The sequence below is a fragment of the Toxorhynchites rutilus genome, chromosome 2 (genome assembly GCF_029784135.1).
Source record: "Toxorhynchites rutilus septentrionalis strain SRP chromosome 2, ASM2978413v1, whole genome shotgun sequence".
Lineage (NCBI taxonomy): Eukaryota > Metazoa > Arthropoda > Insecta > Diptera > Culicidae > Toxorhynchites > Toxorhynchites rutilus.
The window spans coordinates 334,986,791-335,000,842 of record NC_073745.1 but is presented as its reverse complement, the minus strand read 5'-3'; the positions used below and the strand labels follow the sequence as shown (position 1 = coordinate 335,000,842).

The 14,052-nt window shown below is 38.2% G+C and overlaps 1 protein-coding gene across 14 annotated transcripts in view; it reads right to left on the bottom strand.

Moving 5' to 3' along the window:
* Window positions 1–14,052, bottom strand: part of LOC129771579 (epsin-1) — a 280,095-nt gene that overhangs the window by 20,199 nt on the left and 245,844 nt on the right. For 6 of the 14 annotated variants that reach the window (XR_008742412.1, XR_008742413.1, XM_055775352.1 and 3 more), the window contains exon 1: window positions 6,781–6,865. The exons of 2 other annotated variants lie outside the window; for them this stretch is intronic. Coding sequence is in view for 7 of the 12 variants with exons in the window: in XM_055775352.1 (XP_055631327.1) it covers window positions 6,781–6,850 (70 nt within the window). In the remaining 5 variants the exon portion in view is untranslated. 6 more of the 14 variants (XM_055775356.1, XM_055775360.1, XM_055775362.1 and 3 more) reach the window with 6 other exon arrangements.

The window sequence follows — 14,052 nt, the reverse complement described above, 5'->3', positions numbered from 1 at the left end:
TGACATCAGATATGGTATAATTGTGCATAATTAGCTCCTTCTTCCTACCGAAGGTAACCGTCGTACACTTGGAAGGGTTGATTGACATACAATTGACAGAACACCAAGAAGCGAATGTATCCAACTGCCGTTGGAGAAAGATAGCAACGGTGGTTGAACGGATCCGAAAAAATATCTTCAAATCGTCGGCGAATGAAGCTCGGGGTCCCTCTAGCACCAAAAAAATGTCGTTAAAGTAAACCAGGAAAACTAGAGGACCCAAGTGGTTTCCTTGTGGTATCCCAGAAATGTGGTAAATAAATGTCTTCAATGATGTTTTGACATCATTCCAATCAATTTGAGGTAATTTGAGTGAGGAAAGTAATATGGGGTAATATCGCCAGTAATTATGCGATGGATGAACGCGAGATCAGAATTTGATCCTTCAAGGCTCTCTTCACCCACTTTATTGGGATGAAATTGTTGACACTAGACGTGCTGCAACTTTTCTCATGTTTAAAACATCAACCAAAATATGATGAACGGCCTCGTGAGATATATTTAATTCACGGACTTGCTCTCTCAAACTTAAATGACGGTTTCCGAGCACCATTCTTTTTATATTGTCGATGTTTCATCAGTCAAAGAGGTGAATGGTCGTCCTTGACGTGGCAATTCGTTCATATCTTCTCGACCGTCTTTAAATGTTTCATAGCATTCATAGCATTTTCAATGAAAATTTCGATATAGATGCAATTTCATTCAATCGAATCTCTGCACAAGTTGAAAAACTTCGTTGCTTCGGGTTGTTTCGTGAACAACTGTATATTTTATCCGAATTACTTTATTGAAGCTCGATGTTTATTTACTTCACGTTCACTGGCGAACATTTGATGTGAACAATGTGAACAACATTCGATTCACCACCGTGAAATAATCGTACTGTTCAAGTTCACGTTCACGGAAACTCTAAACCAGCCTTTAGCACGGACAACGCCCACAAAGAGAACAAATCCTCTATCAAAACGTGACATGAATTTAGACCCGCTAAAGACTCACCCGTTATAAGCATCGGCACATATCTTTCTCCAAACATTTTTACCATTTTAGGCCAATCTTTCTCGAATTTTTCAACACTGTCCTTTGGTTTCAGGTTTCAGGATCATAATCGTCTTGCCGAAATTTTAGGTATAAGCGGGTTTCACTGATTCACAAACATTCTTTCTATTCAGTCTGGTATAAAACCGTGGTCCCAGGAGAATTGTATATAGGTTTCGTCATCCATGATCATACACCCCGATTTCTTTGGGCCTGATCACGAACGTCACTTCACGGTGAAAACGAAATGAAATGTATATAACCCTGCATGAAAACCATTTCGTTTTCATCGTGAAGTGACGTTCGTGATCACGCCCTCTATTAGCAGTTTATCGCACAGCCTCCGAGCTGTACGGAAAAAAATATGCTCTGCAAAATTTGTTGTGTAAGGCCTCGCAGGCCTTCAACTCTTCACGCTTGGATGTCCTTTTGCGACCATACGACATGTCAACGTCGGGCCGGGAGCATATTTTATTTATGAAGCAGTCAGCTGCAGTATTTCTCCACATTCCGAGAAATTAGAATTTTTTAGAATTACAGTGATGTCTGCCACTGATATCTACTACAGACGGTGATTTTAATTACTTCCGTACGAAGTGACTCACGATGTCCAATATTTTCGCTCCGGGGTTGCTTGACTGTTTTCGCCATGGCTGCTGCAAATCAACTCATAACGTTGTCATTTTTTTCTGTACATAACAGGGTTGCTACAATTGGCGATGCATAGGTGGATTCGCCACCAGTGTGGCAGGTTAATCTCATGAAAAATCTTTGAAATTAGGGACTGTCCACCAGTGCCACAAATTATCAAAATTTATTCACGGGTGAAGGAATTTGATTTTTCCCAGTATCGGATGAATTCTCTTCTGTTTAAAACTCAACACCATATCTGCCATAATGAGTGTAACACGAAAGTCGAGACGCGTGAACTTTGTCTGGTATATTGATCGAAAACAGCATGAACGAATTTCGAAAAGCCTGCATTCAGGCACTTTCATTACTGTCAATAATTTCAGGTGATTATCACGAACGTTAAGTTGATCTTCATCGCTTGCAGTAATTTTGTATTGAAAACGTGTCACCCATTGCGCATATAAATGGTGGTGTATGCCATTTCCGGGCAATCGTGAGTAGATTCATAAAACGTAGCAAGAGTTATTCTATACATTCCATTGCCGAAGTCGCCAAAAACAAGAATTTTGTGTGATGCATTGCCATCCTTTACCATCAATCGATTTCACTCTCAATTAGTAACGCTGAATTTCATGTTTTGATTTTCACTAACACGCAATGATCTTCATTTTCGACCTTACTAATACCATGACGAAAAGGAAGATGCAAATGAAAAGTGAACTTCATGGCAAGCTGATGTTGATGTCTATTCCACTGGGGTTCATTGATAGTGTTGTTTCATATTTATCGATTCTCGCTTGATCAGTAGGTTATCAATACAAGGAAGGCAGAAATTAGCCGAATTTGAATGTCGTGAACGTGAATATTTTCAGCACTGCTGTCCACATACCACGTGGACACAAAAAGCACTATTTTAGACTCCCCTTTCCCCCTTTGTGGACAAACGTGGACATTGACCAGACCCCTCCCCCTGTTGACCACGTGGACATTCCTGAATATTCTTAATTAAAAATTACCAAGTAAACACCTCGATTGCACCCTTGTTCCATTTCAAATTTATTTCATGTTAGATTTTGTTTATCAGAAAGGACTGTTTCAAATGACTTTTCCACTCACACTGAACTGAAAAGTTTAAAGTCTCTTCAAAACAAAGAATGACAATAGGAGTTAAGGAAGTATTCCTGAATCATTTGCTGCCGTTTTTGCATCGAAACCACCGTGCTATTCCAACAAAAAAGTCAGAAGTCCATTACATGGTTTATAGGACTGGGGCGTCGATTCTGGACTACCCTGTTTTTTTTACCAGTTCCAACCCCAATCGATAACTTATGTAGATTGATCGCACGAAGAATAGAAGAATAGCGAAAGAATGGGCCAAAGCCAAAGAATGGGCAGTATGTGAGTTTTATTGAGCAGTATGTGAGTTTTATTGAGCTTAAACGAGCAGCTACCTCTGCGTGGAGCGAGATTCGAATTTCCACATGCCGTAGCTTGGCCGAATACGTTGTTTGGATAGATTGGAAACTAAAGATGGCCTACGAATTATAAACTTGTTGTAATTCGTGCGAAATTTGTTGTTCATTTTGTAAAGAAGTGACAATTTTTTCAAATTGCTCGAATTTTCCTCGCGAATTCTTCGCGAATGTGTACATTTTTGGAAAAGATAATGCAAGTGAAAAATTAAATCTTCGCGTTCGTATGTCCGTTCTCAGCAAAAAAAAAATCTTTTTTACCGTGCAGAACTGTAGTCAAAAACCGGGACCTCATTTTGAGGGACTGTTTCGAAAGATGGCACACGAACGAGAGTTTTAGAATATATTTTTTTTTATATAAAAACAGCATTTTAAAACACATTATTCAGTAGACACACATCTAAAGTTCACAACGAATTGAAAAAATCTTGTTTATCCTTCATCGTCATACAAATTATGCATAGAGCAGTGATGCATAATTGTATGACGATGAAAGATAAACAAAATTTTTAATAAGGAAAAATAATTCCAACCAGTATGGCACCCAAATCCGAATTGAATACGACCGCAAAGGGTTAACATGCAACAGTGTATCTATTTAAAGATTTTTATTATTATGGCATTTTTATACGATTTTGGTACATAGTCATGATTTGCAACTAGAGTATGCATTTTGCATTTTTTATTTTGAAATGAAAAAAATCCTCTGACGGTCCACGACCAGGAGCTCCAGCCATACTGACTTTTGGAAGAAGATTGTCTTATAAGTTTGAGGTTATAAGACACAAAGAAATGACAGCCTGAAGCCTGAGCTATCCAGCCTACTCAAGCAACAGCAAGCAAGTGGAGAGTCACTGCGTGTGTGGGGCTGTTCACTTGGAATGGTGTGGACAATCTCGTCAAGATCGATGTAAAGAAGACTGCTGAGACCTACGTCAATGTCTTGGAGGAGAATTAAAGCCGTCACCCAGGAAAATGAATATTAAAGGCTATATTTTCCAACAGGACAATCCCAAGGACGCCTCGAAGGTTGCGAAACGCTATTTCCAGTCCAAAAGATTAAAATGCTTGAGTGGACATCTCAAGACCCCAACTCCATTGAACATCTATGCACAATACTGGATGAAAAAATCCAAATAATTGGAGTTTTATATAAATTTGAAAATGAACACAAACAATGGCTTGTTTACATCCTTTCCATTGTTAGAAATACGTTCATTTTCAAAAACAAAATCATGAAAAAGTATTTTGCGTAATGCTGTTTACTTTTTTCTTTCTAACACTGTACATAGGACATTTGGTAACTTATCGAGAAGCTCTTGATCAAGCTGATAAATCTTCACGAACTGCTTTGTGATTAGTTCTGACACCAAATTGCTAGATAGTTACTTCCGTAGCAATTTCATTTTAAGCATCTGACAGCACTGACAAGTATTTGAAAAAAAACATCAGACAGCTCAACCTTTTTAATTGTTAGATATGCAGAACAAGCATAAAGGAGAGTTTGAAAGTTCTTGAAAATGAAAAACAGATTCGTTGATTTTTAAATATAGATGTGATCGTTTTTTTCTCAAACATTTATTTCACGTATCCACGTGGACATTGGCTGTACCCCTACCCCCCACACCATGGACAATCGTGGACATTTTCGTATCCACTAAACACCCCTCCCCCAAAAGTTGTCCACGTGGTATGTGGACAGCCCCTCAGTCCATTTATTCATGCATGTAGCGTTTATAGAGCGAAACTCAGCTAAAATTCTGGTAATCATAAAACATATCGTGAGTACTTGAGCATGAAAAAGGGGAAAAATCGTTCGATCTGTTTGAAAGAACTGCCACTTTCGTAAAAGTTAAGTCGTCTTTAAGTCCTTTAATAGCAAGCACTTTTGATCAAATACACAGAACCTAGTTTGTTTAATTTTATTCCATGTGTGGGCTGAGGATTATAGTGTATTGCGTTAAACTAATTTGTTTCTGTACTATCCTGTGTGTAAAGAGAAACGCTTCCTGTGAATGAATTGCACGTTTTTTGTGTTCAAGAATGATGAACGATTGTAGACTGTGCTAACTAGGATACCACTGTAAATCTCCGTCATAACACAATTTTTGTTGTTGTTATATTTAATAAATGTTTCAACTTACTCGTGATTCAATGATTGCTGCTTTCGACACTACTCGATGAATGGAGGAGATGGTAGTAGCGTCGCGGGCGGGTAGCGATGGTAGCGTAGTATGGATGCGCCTACAAAAACAGACAGCACAACTATGGGAAATGTCAGCTTGTTCTAATTGTTGTTCAATCTATTTGTGGATGAGTTTCAGGGTGAACAGGAGCGTGTTTATGAACGGATAGTATGCCCGTCTAGCTACGGGGGTTTCCTTTTGATGATTTTTAGATTAGCTAAACAAAAGTTACGGGAAACACTGTACACACCGGCCTGGTTTCTTAAGTCTCTGAATCCTGTGGATCAGTGGCCGGACACGCATATACACAAGCACTATATTCCGTTTAGATTTTTTCTTCCGCTGTGTCACGAAAAGCAAGGGGCAACAAAACCTATTACTTTGTGTACCTTAGAACAGCGGAAAATTAATGTAAAAATCTGCGTGCAGCACTGGAATTAGAGAAAAGAAAAACAATATGGAAGAAAAAGTAGCATGAGTTTCTTAGCCTATATAATAGAGTTATGGGGTTAGCGGGAAAAGATATGTTAGTTACGTATTAGTAAGAGCAAAAGCACATCTACGAATGTACAGCGAATTTACCGAAAACTGTGCACTAAAAACGGTAAATCTCCAAACTGATAGCGGTGGGTTTTTTCTTCCTTCTTTGTTTTTGCAAGCTCAGCCCGCTTCGCACGCTATCTTTCAGAGCCTAAAGTCAGCTGATATAAGCTTTGTTTACATTAAAATTCACACAACGCTCATCATCTACCCATTTTCGCTGTTTTCTAAATTAAGCCATAATCTACCAACGCTGATGAATGCTGCTCGAACAGCCTGTTTAAAATTTCAGCGCGCGCGACTGGGCAAAATCAAAACTCCGCTCGGACAACGTAAATTGAATGCGTAAATCGAACACAGACGACCTAGACAAGGTAAACTTCGATCGAGCTAGTAGTTCTCCTCCGGCCGGTTGAATGGACTTCCTAAGAGGTGCTATAAAGCATATAACGGAACTTTGATCGGAAGCATACACGTTTCAGTTGTTTTTCCCATGAACTTGTTGCTTATAGAGTCCTAAATGTATCTTCATTCTTGTGTACTAACTGTTTTTAACGCATTCTCCATATTCTCAATTTTTATAATGGTCTGCACAATCTCATTGAGTTAGCACTTCACAGCCAGATTAAACCGGAGCAGAAGATGCAAACAAGCACTCGATAAACAAACCGAATGTATGTTATCACCTTAATCTATGTTTGTATTATTCCGTTCGATTCACAGAACGCAACTCCTTTTGTCTTCTTCGAAAAAGTTAATCAGCCGTACCACAACGATTCGTAGAAAAAATATCCATATAATTACATTACTTTTTGGACCGAACGAGAAACAGAAATTTCCCTGGCGATTTTGCCAATATTTCCATCACTTACTTCGTCTCGTCGGAAGCGCCGGAGCTAGACTGAAGTGACGCGGATGAACTCCGCTGCTGGCCTTTCCCATTATCGCGGGTAATCTAATTAGTGGGGCATCGCTTGGCTCAATATAAAATCGATTGACGCGAACCCGGCCGGGAACGAGCCACAGTGGACGCACGGAAACATTCTTCACGGAAAAGTTACAACAACAGGCATTTTGTATTTTTGCACAAAAGAGCTATTCTTGAAGTCTGTTCTGAAAGCATGGAACCATATACCTTATGTTTTTTTTTCATAGTGAATCTCAAATGACACATTTGTCCCGAAGTTTGATTGAGAACGCATTTCTCTACTCATTTCGCAATAAGAAAGTCAAAGTCATTAAACATAGAGTCATCTGCCTCTACTTATTTTTTTGCCTTCGAATCAAACAACCTTTGGAATTTTGACTTTAAGAATTTTTAAAATATGTTCCCAGTTCCCATATGTTTCATCAATTTTTTTTTTATCTATTTAAAAAACCTATTTTCCATGGTTTGTCAAAATTTACGCGAAGTACGACATTTTATTCGATGTACAGTAAAAAATGAGAAATCTGGCATCTCTGTGCACTAAGTGCTGATTGGTTTTGCAATTAGGGTGTGTTTTAAGATATGTAAATCTCAAAAAAACAAGACGACTTTTATAAATGTCCAAGCTTTGTTTTTTAAATTTATACAAACATTTCTAACATATTTATAACTAAACAATAAGGCCTATCAAATTTTCATCAAAAATAAATTGTAAGCATTATTTAAATTTTCATTAAAAAGTATCAAATAAATTTTAAAAATACGCTAAAACAATCTTTTAAAATTGAAGCACATTTTTTTTCAAAACGTTCTTTTAATTCTGAAAAAATATATGAATAAAATACGTTTATGAAAAAAAAAAATTAATTTCAATCTTGAAAATAATTTTATTTTCTTTGTATTTTTTTTTTCAATTGTTTGATATATTTTGTTCCGTCTTTAACGAAAGTATCAGTTTCGCGTTTCCAGCCACGCCCAATGGAAGCCACAAATGAGCAGTGCGTGACACGCATACGTTCATGATGTTTCTATTCGACGACAAACGACAACCGAAGCCGAATAAACTGGAGCATAAAAAAGAGCAACAAAAACAATAGCAGCAACATCAACGCAGTAACATAATCCCGACTATGAGTCATCTCTTCACTGGTTGGCCGAACATTTTTGCAGCACATCATATGGAATTATAATGCGTAGGCCCGAGAACCCGTTAGAAAAGAAAAATATAAACAAAATTGTGTTTCTGAAAGGACTCAACAATAGGTTCAGTTCTAGGAATTAAAAATTACTTCTTCGTGAATTAAAAGAGTCTTTATTTATTTGGAAATCTTAGTTTGGAAAATTTGGGTCCCTAAATACGAAAATTCAACAGTTATGACATTAGAACTATTTCAATTGTCATGGTTGAACGGAAGTACACAAACGCTATTGTTGACCAGCGTTTACGTTGGAGTATCACGTTTAAATTCTCTCTCATGTAGTTGAAATTAAGGTTGTGAAAGTCATGCACTCCAAGCTCCAAACGATTATTCACGACGATCCTGGAGAGCGCTTCTCCCACTGGCCCAACAGCGATCAATCAACACGAACAATGTCTTCGCTATGTTGATGAAATACTCTGAAAGTTCAAGGACAGGTCCCTCCGGTGGAAACCCTGTCTACAAAACCCATTGCAATGGACAATCGAGTTCATGTCTCTCCTGGCTTCTGTGAGTTGTAAAGCCGCAATTCCATTCGTTCGACTTTTATACATGCTACAAATCAACGGTCCCGTGCATCATTTTTCGACATATTCAGTCCTGTTGAACAATGTTAGCCTTATCCAATAGCCATCGAATCGGTGCGGCGTGTGTAGCACGACATGTACCACAATATTGGAGGAACTACGTCATTTATAGACGATTATCATGATTCACCAGAATAATGGAACAACAAAGTTTTTGGTTATAAAGACAATAACATCAGAACAGATATGTTGGAGCAGTGAGCGATTGCATACTTTTATAGAGTGACTGAGAAAAAACAAAATAAAAATTTGCGCGAATATCAACAAATATAATATCCATTGTAGTAAATCTTCAACTTGAACCATGTATCAAATCAAACCAACAAAATTGCGTCTTAAGGATTGTCTCATTATACCTGGCACATGACTTCATACCAATTGGAAATGTCTTCGATACAGATTTATACGCTTACCACAAGGCTTAGGCAGGCCCCCTCTTGTATAGTTTTTAGGGCAATGATATGGATGATTGTCTATCCAGAGATCGCACGCTGAGAATTAGAATTAGACTAATGTATGCATTAAAAAATTGACAAATTTGGGATTGTAAAAAAACTACAAAATATAATTCAATGGACAATTTTTTTTCTTAAATCCTACATTTATTGGTCTTTCTACAAAAATGCATCGACTCTCTTATCAGCTGATTTCCAGCAGCCTTGGCGAAAACTGTGAAACGACTACGTCCGATACTTTGTTCGTACTAGCAAATTCGTGAGGCACGTTGTGTGCGCCGGATATAGCCGATCCGACATTTAAAACATCGCTCTGCGTTGTCGTGATGGTACAGAACTTTTTCTCTGCCATATTGGGCCGTTTTTTCTTTATTTCGTTGGTCTTTTTGCCGCTTTGGATGGCTTTCGTGGCTTGTCAGCCACTCTCCAGACTGCCTATTGGACTCACGAGTGTGGTAATGGATCCACGTTTCATCCCTTGTAACAAAACGTCCTAATTCCACTCGGTTACGCTTCAACAACACTATACCGGCTGTTGAATCACCAACGCGCCGCTGTTTTTGATCGCAGGTCAGAAAACGCGACACCCATCGTGCGGATAACTTTTTCAAGGGGGTCTCCGTAGCCACATTGGTTGCGCGTTCGTAAGCTTAGTAAGCGATCGATCGTGAGTTCAAAACTCAGGACCCTCATTGACCATCTTTGTGTTGTTACAGAATAGCTTCGTCCACGCAACAATCATCAGCGATGGAGATCGATCCACGGTCGAAATAAGATCGATTCATCCATACAACTGCTCTGCTCTGCAAGACACATCGGGCTGCTGTTCTATAAATAACTCAACAATGATCAATCAACTGTCTCCGCTGTCCGGTGGTCCAACTGGATAATGGAAGAACAGACAGAATACTCTTACGCCTAAATGGCTTCTGTGTGAATGTACCATATGTAATGGTATAGAAGGAATACTGGCGAACGGCAACTGTGTAATGTGCTAATTATAGATATGATAACCATGTGACATGTACACGATTAAAATTCGGCTCTGTTACAGCTGAAATGCTAATGAGCCTTAAAATAAATAAATGGGATAAAAAAAAAAACTTTTTCATGTCCAAAATGTCGAGCAAAATACATCCCACTCGTTCTTTTGAAATGCATACGGCCTCAGCTAACTCGCGTAACTTCACTTTACCATCGTTCAAAGCGAGTCGATGCACTTGCGAGGTGCATCTGCGATGCTTGTACGGCCCATTTTAAATTCACCAAATCACCGATAAAATGTTGTTCTTGAAAGAGCACAAGTGGAATAACATTTCGTCAACTACTGCATTGATTGTTCAGGAGTTTTTCCCATCAAAAAACAATGTTTGATCAAGAACCAATAAACGAAACATAAGCTAGTGATAGATGAACCTCTCGAAATGAATCTTGTTCATTTTTAGTGGCACCAAAAATACCGGGACTTTTCAGTCCATGTATGACGGCGCCAGTGGTTGTGTGGAACAGCTTTACATCCCAGCCGACCTTGGTTCGTTTGGTTTTTTTTTGGTACAAATCCAAGCTGAGATTCAGTCTGAGAGAATGAGAAGTCTACTCCATACATACAAATATTTTAACACTCCCTAAAACATGTGCTTTTATCTGTGCATTTGACGCTGTAACACAACAAAAAGCATCTTTTCGCCAAGGATATGTTTTCTGTCAACGCTATTTGGGGAGTAGCATTAATCCCAAAATTCTGACGGAAGCCGATTTAGTGTCTGAGCATGGAGAGACTATAGACATTTGAAAGTCTTTAGTATCGTTTTTTGTGACAAATAGTTGTCTGACAAGAAAGACAAATGCAAAATTTGCAATTGCTCTCAATAAAAACGTTCCTTTGCAGTATATCGGGAGTGTTATCCAATCCGAAATCGTGGTGAACTATATTGTTGAATGCTCTCGAAAAGTCAGGTAAACCTTTTCACTTCGCGAGCTCTAATTTAACACGTTTAGCCCAGCCACGGTCCCTAGTAGAGACGTCGGTTGATCGTGCGATTAATTAACGAATATCTGCAATCCTAATTGAGTAATTCTGTATCGAATAATGAAAAATCTAAATATGAATACATCGAATAATTATCACAGTAATCACGATTAATGGAAAAGGGAACCATTTTTTCAAACAGTGCAAAATTTGTTCAACCGTCATGGTGTTTTATCGAAATTCATCGAATATGCTAAACCATATACAGTTGAAGCTTAAAAATAATTCCCTGGTGATGGAGGAGACTGGGAAGAAGCTGCAGGAGTAAATGGCGGAATTGAAAGAGGTGGTCTAAGCTCCCGTACTAGAGTGGTAGTAGTCAAATTCAGAGTGCCAAGGAAAATATACCATACCAGTGGTCAATGATTCTATAGATATACTTCTTTTGAACTGGTAGTTATAGGGCAGAAATTTTCAAACAAATCTGCTATTTCAACAACATTCGAAGAACAGGTAATTTCGAACAGAAAAAATGTATGTTGGTGCAATTAAAATATTGTGCATCATTTTCATGATGTGCTCTTTTACAAATTGTCCGCAAAAAATCATGAATGGTAAATTCATTCAAAAAACATAATTCTGCATCATGTTTATTTCAAAATTACGAGGGCGGTCCGATAAGTACTTAGCCTTATCGCCCGATGGTGTCAGTATCGCAAGAGAGATTACTTATCTTGTAGTACATTCTCGTAGTTTTGTTTTGACCGTCTGTGGAAGCGGGCGTGTCCGCGGATTTTAAAAAATGGGAAGAATGGAAACTCCGCCGTCGTTACGGCCAAATTGGTCGAATTGCACTACGAACTGCTGTCCAATCCACCGTATTCTCAAGATTTGGCCCCGTGCGATCTTTTTTTTTGGTTTCGAACTTGAAAAAGTCACTCGCCGGGCAGAAATTTGAGTCGAATGAGGGGATCATGACCGCCACCCAGATCTGGGTGACGGGTGTATTTCCTGGGAAGTCCCATCACCCTGATACGGGTGACACTTTTCTCGTTCAATTTGACTACGGAAACAATTTGAATACGGAAACGGAATTTGCTAAAATAGGCACTTAAATGTAAGTATGGGATATGTAGAAAATCAAAAACATAAAAATATAGTTTTTATACTATACTTTTAAACGGTTTTATTTAGCATGACCTAGTATGTATACATGTTTATCTGTAGAGTGGTGCCACATTGCTCGCTTTTAGATTTACTATTACGCCGTTCGGTGAACATTTTGAGGATGAAAAAAAACACATGTGCGTCTTCTTGGATTTTTTGAAATAAACACAGGCCTATCCGAGTCGCGCAATTATTATTCTCATTCTCAGAAAAAAAATTGCAACTTGCTTCTTCTTTCAGCTTTTTATCTACCACGCGCAAAGAACAATGAAAACGAATCAGGTGAAAAGTCGCAGTTGCCAAATGTGATATAGTTTATGACGATTATTTTCCAAGAAAAGTGTTCTTGGTATGATATACTCACAGAATCTTCGCAATTGATTGAACAGAATATTCCATATTCTCCAATAAAATTGTAGTTATTCATCGTCTTCGAATATAGTATATAGGAGCAAGCACGTTCTGTTTAATTTCATTTTTTATAATCATTGGCAACACTGTTTAATTGGCTAAAACATTATTTTTAAAAGCTTTCGGTTGATTTCATACGGTTTCAGCAGAGAAGTAGTCCTGAATCGAACCCAAATCCATTATCATCGGTGCCCGCTTATTCCTCTAGCGCACCGACAGTTGAATTTGGGTCCCGCAAGAAACTCGACAGAATCGCTCTGGGCGACGAAAGTGTTAAAGAAGTTGGAGCATCGCTGGGTCAAGTATACCGAGCTCAAAGGAAATTATGTTGAGAAATAAATCGCCACTTTTCCAAAATTATTGTTTTTTCTTGTAGGCTATATACTTATCGGACTGCCTACGTATATTTAATGTAACTTTTAAAATTATTACGTCATAATCGTTTTTATTATAATCTGTTCATTTCTATTACAAAAAATGAATATATGCTCGATTAATCGAATACTGAAAGACAATTATTCGAATGAATCGGATATTTGAAAATGGCCCCACGATTAATCGAACCTCTCCATGCATCATGAAACAGCAGGATCGTACGGACTACGCAAAGCGAATGATTAATATTTAGCTAATGTAGCAGATCCTGATTTTTGAGTCTCAGAGAGTGCAAACTATATGATTATTTAGCTAGATAGACGCTAAGGGAAGGGTAGTCAGATTATATTTTCCATTTTTAACGCCGCTATCCCTTGAAATATATATTTTTATATAGACCGCATAGTTTTACTAGCAACACTGCTCCAGTGAGAAACAAAAACTCTCTCGTCTTATCTCTTTTTCCATTCGTTGCTCTCCGCAAACGGTGACCGATTGATAGCGTACTTTTTTGTTTCATTTATTGCTTTGCACTTGTCTTTGCAATGGATTTCGCTGTAATAGAACGGGATGATATATGCGGTTCAAACTTGTATGCAGGCTTCGAAAATGGTGTGCGATGTTTGGTGCAGCTCGAATATGCAAACAACAGTCTTCGCTCCTCTCTTGGTTTAATCATTTAGTGTAACACAAGTGATTACTGTCATTCATACAAGTATCTGAATGATCCACTCATATTTGGTTATATGTTCCTGAGAGGTTACTTGAATGACATATTGTGTATCATTCGATTTTGATCGAAATCCAAACACTGCATTCAGCACAATGGTTTCTACATCTGTTTCATTTGCATGATTGTTGAACTTGTCAATTCTCCCGTGCATCAGTAGCATGAATTTCCGGCATTGGAATTGAAGTGTTCTCGACTTCTTCTCTATATTTACTTCTTAGCTCTTCAGTCAAGTCAAAAAATCTTATCTTATCTTCTGCTAAATCCAAAATGTTTTAGAAAACTTGTGGAGGCCATCTGGGTAAACTTGTTTTATCGCTATA